At 39.4% G+C, this 13,553-nt stretch overlaps 1 protein-coding gene across 1 annotated transcript in view; it reads left to right on the top strand.

Moving 5' to 3' along the window:
* LOC130906415 (ryanodine receptor 1-like) overlaps positions 1–13,553 on the top strand; it is a 115,148-nt gene that overhangs the window by 86,492 nt on the left and 15,103 nt on the right. Inside the window, exons 88-92 of the mRNA XM_057820744.1 lie at positions 23–151; positions 226–330; positions 10,488–10,569; positions 10,653–11,971; positions 12,262–12,344. Of these exons, the coding sequence (XP_057676727.1) occupies positions 23–151; positions 226–330; positions 10,488–10,569; positions 10,653–11,971; positions 12,262–12,344 (1,718 nt within the window). The remainder of the gene's footprint in view (positions 1–22; positions 152–225; positions 331–10,487; positions 10,570–10,652; positions 11,972–12,261; positions 12,345–13,553) is intronic.

Raw genomic sequence — 13,553 nt, 5'->3', positions numbered from 1 at the left:
ATGCGTTCTTTTCTTTGGGAAGGAATCGATCAGTGACTTCTACTGGTATTACTCTGGCAAGGACATCATCGATGAGCCAGGAAAGAAGAATTTCTCTAAAGCGATGACAGTCGCCAAACAGATTTTTAACAGTCTCACTGAATATATCCAGGTAAAAAAAACTAAAAGTACATTTAAATTTTCTGCTTTTTTCGCCTACTGAGTGTAGAGTAATATCTCTTTTAGGGGCCTTGCACTGGAAACCAACAGTCTCTGGCCCATAGCAGGCTTTGGGATGCTATTGTGGGGTTTCTTCACGTCTTTGCTCACATGATGATGAAGCTGGCTCAGGTACGTGCATATCGTTTTAATTCTCAGAAGTATCTATGTTGCCTACATATAGTTCGTCGACAAAATATTTCTGTCATAATCATCTTTGACAAAAACACTGATGCATATCTGATAATTCTATTTGGCAAGTTTACCTAATCTTATATCCACAAGCACCTTGGTAACACGGTTCTCTATAAGGCAGGATGTTGTTTGCTGCAAAAAATGTCTTCTTATTTTGACGTTCTGTGTCATTAAGCGTCAATGTAGCGTGAATGTAAAAAGTCTACATATCCCTGTTTGAATGTCATGTTCTTGTGACATGAACAAAATGAGACCAATACAGATTGTGTTCTTTGCCATATTGGATTTATGCTTAAAAAAAACATTATTTATCATGGTCTCATTATTTAACATCACATTAACATGGCTTTCGAACAAGGGTTTGTAGACTTTTTATATCGACATGAATAGTTGTCTTGTTTTCTGTGTGTTGCTAGTTGTTTGCCAGAGTAGAGCTTAGTGAGAACTTTCCTTGACTTCATCGTAAACATGCTTGCAAACTTATGCTCGACTGTATGACTAAAAACATACTTTCAAATCAGTAGTCCGTTCATGTACGTGCGTTCACAATAAAATCAACGATGGCTATATTCCATTTAACTGCTTAAGTGTCAGCATCTTGTTATGCATGCTCACTGTCACATTGTCACGGGTCACTTGAATATACAGGGGTATGAAAAAGTATCTGAACCTTTTGGAATTTCCCACATTTCTGCATAAAATCCCAATGAAATGTGATCTGATCTTTGTCAAAATCACACAGATGAAAAAACTGTGTCTGCTTGAACTAAAACCACCCAAACAATTATAGGTTGTCATATTTTAATGAGGATAGTATGCAAACAATGACAGAAGGCGGAAAAATAAGTAAGTGAACCATCACATTTAATATTTCCTTTGGCAGCAATAAAACTTTAACCAGACGCTTCCTGTAGCTGCAGATCAGTCTGGCACATCGATCAGGACTAATCTTGGCCCATTCTTCTCTATAAAACTGCTGTAGTTCAGCCAGATTCCTGGGATGCCTGGCAGTAATTTCTGTCTTTAGGTCACGCCACAGTATCTGAATGGGGTTAAATTCTGTACTTTGACGTTGCCACTCCAGAACGTGTAGTTTGTTCTTCTGAAACCATTCTGAAGTTGATTTACTTCTGTGTTTTGGATCATTGTCTTGTTGCAGCATCCATCCTCTTTTTAGCTTCAATTGTCTGACAGATGGCCTCAGGTTTTCCTGCAAAACATCCTGATAAACTTTTGATTTCATTCTTCCATTAATGATTTCAAGTTGTCCAGGCCCTGAGGTAGCAAAACAGCCCCAAATCATGATGCTCCCTCCACCATGCTTCACGGTGGAGATGAGGTGTTGATGTTGGTGAACTGTTCCATTTTTCCTTCACATATGATATTGTGTGTTACTCCATAACAATTCAACTTTGGTTTCATCAGTCCACAAAATGTTTTGCCAAAACCTCTGCTGATCGTCCAACTGCCTTTTCGCAAACATCGAACGAACAACAATGTTTTGTTTTTCTTGACAGCAGTGGCTTCTTCCGTGGAGTCCTCCCATGAACAGCATTCTTGGCCATAGTTTTACATATAGTTGATGTGTGCACGTAGATATTGGACTGTGATTTCTGTAAGTCTTTAGCAGACACTTTATGGTTCTTTTTTACCTCTCTGAGTATTCTGCGTTGAACTCTTGGCGTCATCTTTGGTGGACAGCCACTTCTTGGGAGAGAAGCAACCAAACTCTCTCCATTTGTAGACAATACCTCTGACTGTCGATTGATGAACATCCAGACTTTTAGAGATCGTTTTGGATCCTTTCCCAGCATATACAAATCAACAATCCTTGATCGCAGGTCTTCAGACAGCTCTTTTGACCGAGCCATGGTGCACCAGACTATGCTACTCATCAAGACAATTCTTACCAGGTGTGTGTTTTATAGTGGGCAGGGCAGCTTTAAACCACTCATCAGTGATTGGGCACACACCTGACCTAAAATGTTTGGTAAAAATTGGTTTCAATTGCTCTTTAAGTCTCCTTAGGTAGAGAGTTCACTTCCTTATTTTTCCCCCTTCTGTCATTATGTGCATGCTATCCTCATTAAAATATGAAAACCTATAATAGTTTGGGTGGTTTTAGTTAAAACAGACACTGTTTTTTCATCTGTGTGATTTTGATAAAGGTCAGATCACATTTGATGGTGAGTTTACGCAGAAATGTGAGAAATTCCAAAAGGTTCAGATACCTTTACATACTACTGTATCTCAGCCATTTTTGATATTATTAAACATATTATTTTACTCCAAAGTATTTATTATTTTTGTGTTTTAAAAACCTAAACTACTGTACTTGTTTCTCATCAATGAAATCAACTTAAAATGATTATCTTTGAAAATACTGTAAAGAATGAATAAGTAAAGTCTTCACTCTGCAAAAAAACCTTTACAGAAAGAGGGCCCTTTTTTCACATTCCAAATATATTCTTTTTTATAATCACGATATTCGGCTTTTACATGAGTAAACATTTACTGTATTATATGTATTCTGAACTTAAAAATGAACTAGTAATGAAATTAATAGTCGAAATTGTTGCATTTGTTGATGTAACCTTCTACAGTATTTCAAAGTATATTGTAGACAGTATTTGTTCATGCAAAAGAATGTTTTAATGTTTAAAGCCTGAATCTTTTATTGATGATTTAAACTGTCTCCCACATGTTCAATGCAGGGTAAAGTATGTATCCACTTTATTTATTCATTTATTGATGTGATCATGTGTTTGATATTTATTCCTGGTTGCTTTCACCTCTCAGGCTGTTTTATACACACCTGCTTTGGGGAAAAAAAAGTTGTGGGATTTCAAACTATGGTTAAAGATCGATGCATTAATTAATTTACCTTGAAAAAACAAGAGTATACCCAACACCAGTGTTGTTTTTGGCAATTTTTGTCTTAGTCTTTTGGCAAAAATATTTAGTAGGGATGTACCGAAAGCAAAATTCTTGGCCGAAACTGGAAACCGAATATGGGACACACTTGGCCAAAAAAACGATAAATGGTAACACTTTACAATAAAGGTAACTTAATTAACATTAGTTAATGCATTTTTAGACATTAACTTATGTTTAAATAACATGACAATAATTCATTTAATCCCTTATCTAACATTTAGTAATATATGAATTAACATGAGTTAGTGCATTAGTTAATGCATTAGTTAATGCATAACCAGACAGTAACAGGGTTTGTTAACTTAAGCATTTATAATTTCTTAGTTAAGGGACATAATGTGCTACACTTTACAATAAGGGTCCAAAAAGCATTCAGTAATGGTTAATAAAGGTTAAGAGGGGGGAACTTAAGCATTTATAATTTCTTAGCTAAGGGATACATGTGCTACAGTTTACAATAAGGGTCCAAAAAAACACTCAGTAATGGTTAATTAAGGTTAAGTAATATTTATGAGGTACGTTCACGTGAAATAATACCATACTTAAGGCTAGGTTATAATATATAATCTATATACCGTAGTACATAACATTAATTCACATGTAATAATAAATAGTTATTAATATATACTGGTACTAGTAAGTGATTGTTATTTTAAAATGAGAAACATTGCTCTGTGAGTCCTTGGGTGCTGTTAACCTAACCTTAAGTATGATATTATTTCACGTGAACGTACCTCATAAGTATTACTAAACCATAATTAACCATTACTGACTGTTTTTTGGACCCTTATTGTAAAGTGTAGCACATGTGTCCCTTAACTAAGAAATTATAAATGCTAAGTTAACAAATCCTAACCCTAAACCCAAAACCCTAACCCTATATAGGCCTATATATATTTTTTTACTTTTACTAAACCATTAATTACTGTCTGGTTATGCATTAACTAATGCATTAACTAATGCATTAGCTAACGCATTAGCTAATGCATTAACTCATGTTAATTAATATGTTAATAAATGTTAGATAAACAATTATATTAATTATTGTACTCTTACTTAAAAATTGTTTATTGTCTAAAAATGCATTAACTAATGTTAATTAAGGGACCCTTATTGTAAAGTGTTACACATGCATATAATTATTTTTTAAATTTAATTTAAAAAAAAAAAGTATTTTGTTTCATTATTTTCCAATTTCTAATAAAATGGGATCTGGGACACTTCAGGGGCCATTCAAATTAAAGAGGGGACCAGTTCCCCTCTGGCCCCCCTTAATACCGCCACTGGGAGAGTGTGTTCCCAGCTGTATGTCGCGGCAAATTTGGGACACTCGAAAAATGGGTCTCACGCCTCCAATTGCTAAGCAAAATGAGATCTCGATGTACAATTGTGCGGAACTGTATTTCACAACAACAACAACAACAACAACAAACTATCCCGTTCGTGCCGAAACTAGTAAAGCTCTTTACAAGGCAATTATAGTCTCTCCTACTCCTTAAAATAAGACTTGGTGTTTCCTTGTGCAACAAGCGGAATCGATCGAGACCAAGTGATTGGGCCGAGTCCTAGCGGCGACCAAGCCGAGTGAAGTCGCTCCCAGCAGGATTAAACGGCAACTGGCAGAGAGGCTGCGGAAACCACGAAAAAAAGTGACAAAAATTGAAAGAAGTCGTGCTATAAACGTATTGCACTAAACCACAGAAAATGTACGTGTAAGCATTTAAATACTACTTTAATCAAGCGAACATTATACAAATATACTACATTATACTCACGCACGGACTCAAATGCACTGTAATCGATGTGATGTGGAACATCAATAGAAAGCAAATTCAGAAGCGTGTATGTGTCAGCACCGCCCCGCGTTCCGCTCCCACCTTTGACTAGGCTGGGATGCGAACCCGCGCGCCATGACGCTTCCACTTGGCAGGTAGGGACGCTAACCAGTACGCCATAAAGTCGAAGCCAACGGCATAGCCGCCGCCAGTGTCCCTACATGAAGGAATCGGCAGGGAGGTTTCCACGCTCCACAACGGACCTGCGTGTACCCTTTACCCTCACCACCCGAAACCTTCGCTGCCGATCCGGGTCACGGCACCAGTGTAACCCCTTTTTCTTTGTCTGCTGCGATTTGGAGCGTCAAACTCTTGGACTCTGCATTGTGTTGTGTTTTAATATAGTTCCAGGAGACGTTGATGGTTTCGACTTTTTATTGTCTGCACAACACATGCACACGATGCAAACTGGTCAGTCTCACGGCCTCGCCACAACGTGCTTTGGTGATGACAAAATACAACTGGCTGGAAAATAATAAACAATAATTGTACCTGCATAACACACGCACATGATGCGAGCTGGTCAGTCTCACAGGCCTCGCCACAACGTGCTAAAGAACAATTGAAATGATTAGCTCTTTGGTGCTAAGCTAATAGCAACTTAACAATGCTATCCAACTCACCTTTGCTGTTGACAAAATAACACTGGCGTCATCTGCGGCGCGCCCAGCTATTTATAGTAACCACATGAGTTGGGGGCGCTACTGTGCCTTCTAATGTGGACAAATGGAATCACACAATTCCATAATAACTCTGTTACATGTAGAAACGATGAAGCAAATTTGTTTTATTTTCCTTCATTTAATAATGTCTATATTTCTTTGATACCTCAAAATACTTCCACACCGCGGACTTGCTAGCTGTGAGCCAGTAGAGTTCACCCGTTGTGTTTTGATGACGTCATCACAAGAGGACCGAGGTTCTTCACAGTTTCCGGTGGTAAACTTTCGGCCTTTTAACCGAAAATCGAAACTGCAATTTTAGCTCTTTTTGGCCGAAAGTTTTCGACGCCAAATTTTCGGTCACATCTCTACTAATTCGTCGTAGTCATTTCAAAATGTGTTCGACTTTGTCTAGTTTCAGTCAATCTCATACAAATTTAGTCTAGTTTTAGTCGACAGTTACTCAATATGTTTTCGTCTGTAAAATTCAAAAGCAGTCCAAAAAGAAATAAAGGTTTCCAACAATTTCAAACTGCCATAGATAGACGAGCACATACTGTAATGGCAATCGCCAACTTGGTGATGATAATACACACTCAGGAGGAAAAGCAGTACACTATTTTCAATTAAATCCACCTATAAGTCACAAACTGTTTGTAAAAAAAAAAGTCCCAGCATTTAAGAGGACGCTCGCCACATTATTTATGCTAATGCTAACGCGAATGCTATGCTAACACGATGAGTTACAATTAGTGTGTGATCATCACTCAACACAGACCTTTAGAGGTTAAAGCTACATTCCATATTCTCTCTTGCCAAGATAAGAAAACAAATCTTACCATAAGTTTCCAAACAAGCAAGATGGAGCGCAGCCTAGCTTGAAACACATCTCACAGGAGTGACACGACCCAAACACTGCTACGATGCAAGATGACGTACTCCACATTCAGTATGAAAATGTCACGCATTGTGACAGAAACGATGTCGCATTTTCCTCATGTTGTCGTCTCATCAGACAAAAACTGGCATTGTGCTCGTTATGTTCTAGTCTCCCAAGTCACGTTTTTAAGTCGTCATCGTCATGAAAAAAATGTTCAGTGACAAAATATTTTCGTTATCGTCATTGTTGACAAAAACAACACTGCCCAACACACATTTAACTTTGTCATGGTTGAGCTAAATAATTGTTTGTTGCATTTTCTGTGAATTTCACGAGATTTATAGTTCTATGTTGATGATTAGAATGACTTTGTTTAGCTTAAAACTCTTCAAGGGATTAATGTAAGCATCCCTTAATGGATTTTAGGACAAAGAAGCAGGCAACTACAAGACTTCCTGAGAAAGTTTAACTTTTAACCGTCCTTTTTTTCAGTGTAAAATTTAATATAATTTAATATTCTCCTTATGGAATATACATTTTATTGAGACTTTCGCTGTGTGTGTGTTTAATGTTTAACAGGCTTTGCAATTTTGTTTTTCTTCACTCACTGTTTCTATGCTGTAAAATGCTTTTTATTTGTGGTGTGATTGTGTGGTGTCTCCTTTAAACTTAATTCTACAGGGTGATTGAAAAGTAACTCCCTATTTCAAAAATATATATAGAAATTATTCAAATGTTGTTATATTGTTCTCAATTTTTTTCCCTTGATGTATGGCAATTAAATTTAGGTTCTCATTTTCTTTTTAAATCTGTACATTTGTTTGAGATTTCACAGCCCTACAAAAACGACTTTTTCATGCTACGGGTAGACATTTCTTGAACAACTTGCATTTCAGAATTGCATCAGATTTTAGAATTCGAAAAGCCAGTAAGGGTCTACTTACGTCTTTGAAAAACCAAGGTTGCATCCTCCTAGGCTTTTAAAGGGAACCTCGACTTAAAGGCTTGTAGGCTCTAATGAGCCACAATTGTTCTTTTTTACTAAAATATATTATTAGAAACACATAAAATATTGCCATTGATTTAAAAATCTATTATATTTGGTACGTGTTTTGACCTAAGAGGGGCGTCATGTTTTAAGCGTGCAGTGGATGCTCGCGGTGATGACGTAGATTGTCACTCTCATGAATGCTACCGGGTTACTGCAATTCTTTCTTCGCGGCGAGACATCCAAGACGTGTGCTCATCGGTTAAAAGTGACAAGTACTTACTATTGAGTCTTTTATTACCTTTCCATTGCCTCAAAATACTTTTTGCATATGTTTCCCTCTCATACTTTGAAGAATTGTGTTTTCATGTGGTAGCTTTAAAGCAAATTGTTGATCTGATGACCTCATTAGTCACGTAGCGTATTTAAACCACCCTTATTTGATATTACGTTTAATTATTTTCTTAAGGCATCTTTAGTATGTTCTGTACGGAGCCCCCCAGGTGCCAGGGTAGAAAAAAAATCATAGCTAATCTGTACCCACAGTTTAGTAATCTGTGGGTACAGTTAAGTAACTTGTACCCACAGATTACTAAACTGTATCCACAGTTTATCAATCTGTACCCACAGATTACTAATCTGTACCCACATATTACTAAACTGTACCCACAGTTTAGCAATCTATGTGTACATTTTAGTAATCTGTACCCACAGTTTACTTATCTGTACCCACAGATTAGTAAACTGTAACACCCGGGGGGCTCCGTACCGTAGTGCTCTGACCATCTCCTTCCTATATTCTCTGGCTATCAATTATGGAAATTGTGATTAATTAATTCTCCCTGCTCTGAACCGTTTCCACTTTTTATGCAATGCTGTGGAGCCAATAATTGAATATATATACGTACCTCTTAACCATCGCTTATGTGATTTTTGGCACCTTGTGTTAATAAATCTATACATGATAACTTTATAATTGCCAAAAAAAAGATTACTACGGAGCCCCCCCGTGTGTTACAGTTTAGTAATCTGTGGGTACAGATTAGTAAACTGTGGGTACAGATTACTAAAATGTACCCACATATTACTAAACTGTGGGTAAAATTACTAATCTGTACCCTCAGTTTAGCAATCTGTACCCACAGATTACTGAAGTGTGGGTTCTGTGGGTACAGATTACTAAACTGTACTCACAGTTTAGTGAGTACATATTAGAAAACTGTACCCACAGATTACTAAACTGTGGGTACAGATTAGCTAGGATTTTTTTTTCTACCCTGGCACCCGGGGGGCTGCATAGTTCTGTCTATATGCATCTGAACAAAACAAGCTGAAAGGGCATGGTTGTACTTTGGGTCAGAGTCAAATTTGCTTCTTTTAGGACGTTTCGCCGGTCTAGCACATTTTGGCAGAACACTGTTTTTTTCCTACTCTCATCTCGTCTCATGCCGTCTTTCCCTTTTATTTTGATGCGCTGTTTTTGTTTCTTTTTTTTTTTTTTGTATAATACTTTCCTGCCTTATAGTTATCTTGAGCCATATTTTTGTTGTAAATCACTTTGTGGGCCTTTCGGGTTTTGTAAAGGGCCATATAAATAAATTTGATTGATTGATTGCTTTTGATGCTCAATTTGTGAAATATAGCCAGTGCTGTCATGCTCATTAATGTTCCTCTCGGGTTCAAATAGAAAGGGTTGAACGGATGACATGTTTATGTTGCTAGAGTCATACTCTGGAAGCCCGGGAGCGTAACCATGTGACGTCACCGCCCTGCGAGTCAACAACGATAGCAACCTCCTAGTTAAACTAATTTTTACAAATTGTATTAAAACGAAAACATCAAGAGGTGTTTCATCAAATTATTTTAACTCATAATAATGTTTATCTTTTAAGGACTACAAGTCTTTCTATCCGTGGATCCCTTTAAAGCTGTCATTGCTGAAATGTTGAAAACAAAGACGTGATTGAGGAAGCGGGGAGAAGTTCTTCCGCTTGACTCACACAAAAGTTGTCCAAATCCTTGCAGAAGAAGGTTTCCTGGGCCATTCATAGTCTCAAGCTATCGCATGAATCTTGAAAACCCAGAAAATGTTTGCAATATATTGCGATGATAGCATGGTGCTGTACTTACGTATTGAAGTGTTGGCGAGGTCTTCGCGAAATGATTTTATTAGGTAGCGGCCGGCAGCTAGGCACGTCCTAAGGTGTTGCTATGGCAGTAACTCAAAAACTACGCGGTCAATAGAAAAAAAAACGGTAATGTGAGTTTTGAGACAGCAAATGATGCCTTCAATACAATGTTACCGAGTAAAACGCTCATGAATTGAAGTCTTCACCTGCCCTTTAAGCATGTCTTCTTTGAATGGTTCTCCACCATCTGTGCACTCGAACGATGATTCTCCAAACTACGTCCAGTCATTTCTGTAGGGCTCTAAAATCTCGAACAAATGAACAGATCTGGAAAGAAAACGAGAACATGGATTTAATTGCCATACATCAACAAACATGCACGAAGAAATTGAGAAAAATATTACAACATTTGAATAAATTATGAGTGTTATGAAATAGGGAGTTACTTTTTAATCACCCTGTACTTCAGTACAGCAAGTATTTGTCTACTTCAGCAGTGTTTTTATTGTCAGATAATTCTCCATAATAACTGTTGATAATTCAAACTCATGTTTCTCTTCCCTATTCCCAGTGTCTGCATCTGTTTTAGTAATTCTGAGCCTGAGAATTTTGTTTTTTTATGATCTGAGGCCGTTTTTTTGTTTATTTATATTATGGTTACAGGATTCCAGCCAGATTGGTCTGCTAAAAGAGCTTTTGGATCTACAGAAAGACATGGTGGTCATGTTGCTCTCACTGTTAGAGGGTAAACAATACGGTTGTTTCAAGTTAGTTTTGTATTTCTCAAGTCTTTGTTTAAAAAGATACCGTTTTATCGTGTCTTTTCAGGGAATGTGGTGAATGGCACCATTGCCCGTCAGATGGTGGACATGTTAGTGGAGTCATCCAGCAATGTTGAGATGATCCTAAAGTTCTTTGATATGTTCCTTAAACTGAAAGACATCGTGGCGTCCGATGCCTTCCGGGATTACATCACAGACCCTCGAGGACTTATCTCCAAGAAGGACTTCCAGAAGGCCATGGACAGCCAGAAGCAGTACTCTCCATCGGAGATCCAGTTCCTATTGTCTTGCTCGGAAGCGGATGAAAACGATATGATCAACTACGAGGAGTACGCCAGTCGCTTCCAGGAACCCGCCAAGGACATCGGCTTCAACATCGCCGTGCTGCTCACCAACCTGTCCGAGCACGTTCCCCACGATACGCGACTGCAGAACTTCCTGGAGCAAGCCGAGAGCGTGCTCAATTACTTCCGTCCCTTCCTGGGCCGTATCGAGATCATGGGCGCCAGTCGCAAGATCGAGCGCATCTACTTTGAGATCAGCGAGGTCAACCGCCGACAGTGGGAGATGCCTCAAGTCCGAGAGTCTAAGCGGCAGTTCATCTTCGACGTCGTCAATGAAGGTGGCGAGTCGGAGAAGATGGAGATGTTTGTGAACTTCTGCGAGGACACCATCTTTGAGATGAATATCGCCTCGCAGATTTCCGAGCAGGAGGAAGAAGAAAAGGGCGAGGAGGATGACGAGGGAGAGGAAGTCGCCGGGGAAGGTGGAACAGGAGCGAATGTTGGTGCAGGAGAAGAAGACGCCAACGGGGAAGAAGCTCCGCCCGAGTCCAGCTCGGCATTTGCGGACTTCATTAACAGCATGTTGAGCTTCTTCAGCATTTTCACCTTCCGTAATCTCCGTCGGCAATATAGACGCGTAAGGAAAATGACCATGAAAGAGATCGTGGTGGCCTTGTCAACCTTCTTCTGGACCATCTTAATGAGCATCCTGCACTTCTTCTACAACGTATGCAAAGGCTTCTTCATGATAATCTGGCATGCCCTGTTTGGAGGCGGTTTAGTGGAAGGAGCTAAAAATATCACGGTGACGGAGATTTTAGCCAGCATGCCGGATCCGACTCAGGATGACGTGCACGGAGATGGACCGGGAGAACCGGGGATGGGGGAGGAACAAGATACGGGCGGAGTTACGGACACTGGAGATACAGGAAGTGGGGAAGAGGAAGAGGAGGATACTCAGGAGAAGGAAGGGGGAAGAGTTCCTGGTATAGATGCTCCTGGTGGACTTGGTGACATGGGAGTCGAGGCCACGGTTGAGCCGCCAACCCCTGAAGGGACACCTATAACTAAGAGGAAAATGGTACGTTTTTTATTTTTTTAGCTAAACTCTTTTGCAAGTAAATATGTTGTTCTGTAAAATGCAATGACTACAAGGGTTGGAGCAATTAGTATATCAAATCGAACAAAAATATCGTTTGCTATTGTCATCTTTTAGATATGCCAGTGTTAAAAAGGTTTCATTCAAATGTCTGGAATTTTTAAGCAACAAAATATGTCAAAAACGTCTAAATTACTTTGTAATATTGGCAAATACTGTATCATTGTTCAAAGAATCAATATAGTAATGTCATGAAATTGCTTATTTATCAGCAGCCAGAAGAAGCTGATGCCAGCCAGAAGCCTCCAGAACCGGTGCCAGTTGAGGAAACTCTTCCAGAACCAGAGAAGGCCGAGTACACAGTCTTTTTTTCTTATTACTGTATTTTTCGGACTCTACGTCTACGTTCATACCACAGGTCTTAATGCATGAATTTTTTCGTGTTTTTCCGACTCGAGTGAGGCATTAACTTGACGGTCTGAACTAGAAAAATCGCATAAAAGTGGGCCATTTCAAATCCAATGTAGGTAGGCTTGCCAACTTTCAGAAACAGAAATAAAGGAGTTTAAGACAATCTCCTGCAGTTCAAACCGAGCATCAGTATGGGGAAGAAAGTGATTTGAGAGACTTTGAACGTGGCATGGTTGTTGGTGTCAGAAGGGCTGGTTTGGTTATTTCAGAAACTGCTGATCTACTGGGATTTTCACGCACAACCACCTCTAGGGTTTACAGAGAAGGGTCCGAAAAAGAAAAAATATCCAGTGAGCGGCAGTTCTGTGGGCGGAAATGCCTTGTTGATGCCAGAGGTCAGAGGAGAATGGCCAGACTGGTTCGAGCTGATAGAAAGGCAACAGTGACTCAAATAACCACCCGTCACAACCAAGGTAGGCAGCAGAGCATCTCTAAACGCACAGTACGTCGAATTTTGAGGCAGATGGGCTACAGCGGCAGAAGACCACGCCGGGTGCCACTCCTTTCAGCAAAGAACAGGAAACTGAGGCTACAATTTGCACAAGCTCATCGAAATTGGACAATAGAAGATTGGAAAAACGTTGTCTGGTCTGATGAGTCTCAATTTCTGCTGCAACATTCGGATGGTAGGGTCAGAATTTGGCGTCAACAACATGTAGCCTTGGATCCATTCTGCCTACTATCAACAGTTCAGGCTGGTGTTGGTGGTGGTGTAATGGTGTGGGGAATATTTTCTTGGCACTCTTTGGGCCCCTTGGTACCACTTGAGCACCGTTGGAACGCCACAGCCTACCTGAGTATTGTTGCTGACCATGTCCATCCCTTTATGACCAGAATGTACTCAACTTCTGATGGCTACTTTCAGCAGGATAATGTGCCATGTCATAAAGCTGGAATCATCTCAGACTGGTTTCATGAGCATGACAATGAGTTCACTGCACTCAAATGGCCTCCACAGTCACCAGAACTCAATCCAATAGAGCATCTTTGGGATGTGGTGGAACAGGAGATTTGCATCATGGATGTGCAGCTGACAAATCTGCACCAGCTGTGTGATGCCATCATGTCAATATGGACCAAACTCTCTGAGGAA

Source organism: Corythoichthys intestinalis, chromosome 18 (genome assembly GCF_030265065.1).
Source record: "Corythoichthys intestinalis isolate RoL2023-P3 chromosome 18, ASM3026506v1, whole genome shotgun sequence".
In the NCBI taxonomy this organism is placed as follows: domain Eukaryota; kingdom Metazoa; phylum Chordata; class Actinopteri; order Syngnathiformes; family Syngnathidae; genus Corythoichthys; species Corythoichthys intestinalis.
Note: the sequence above shows the minus strand (reverse complement) of the source record. Positions and strands in the feature narration are given on the sequence as shown.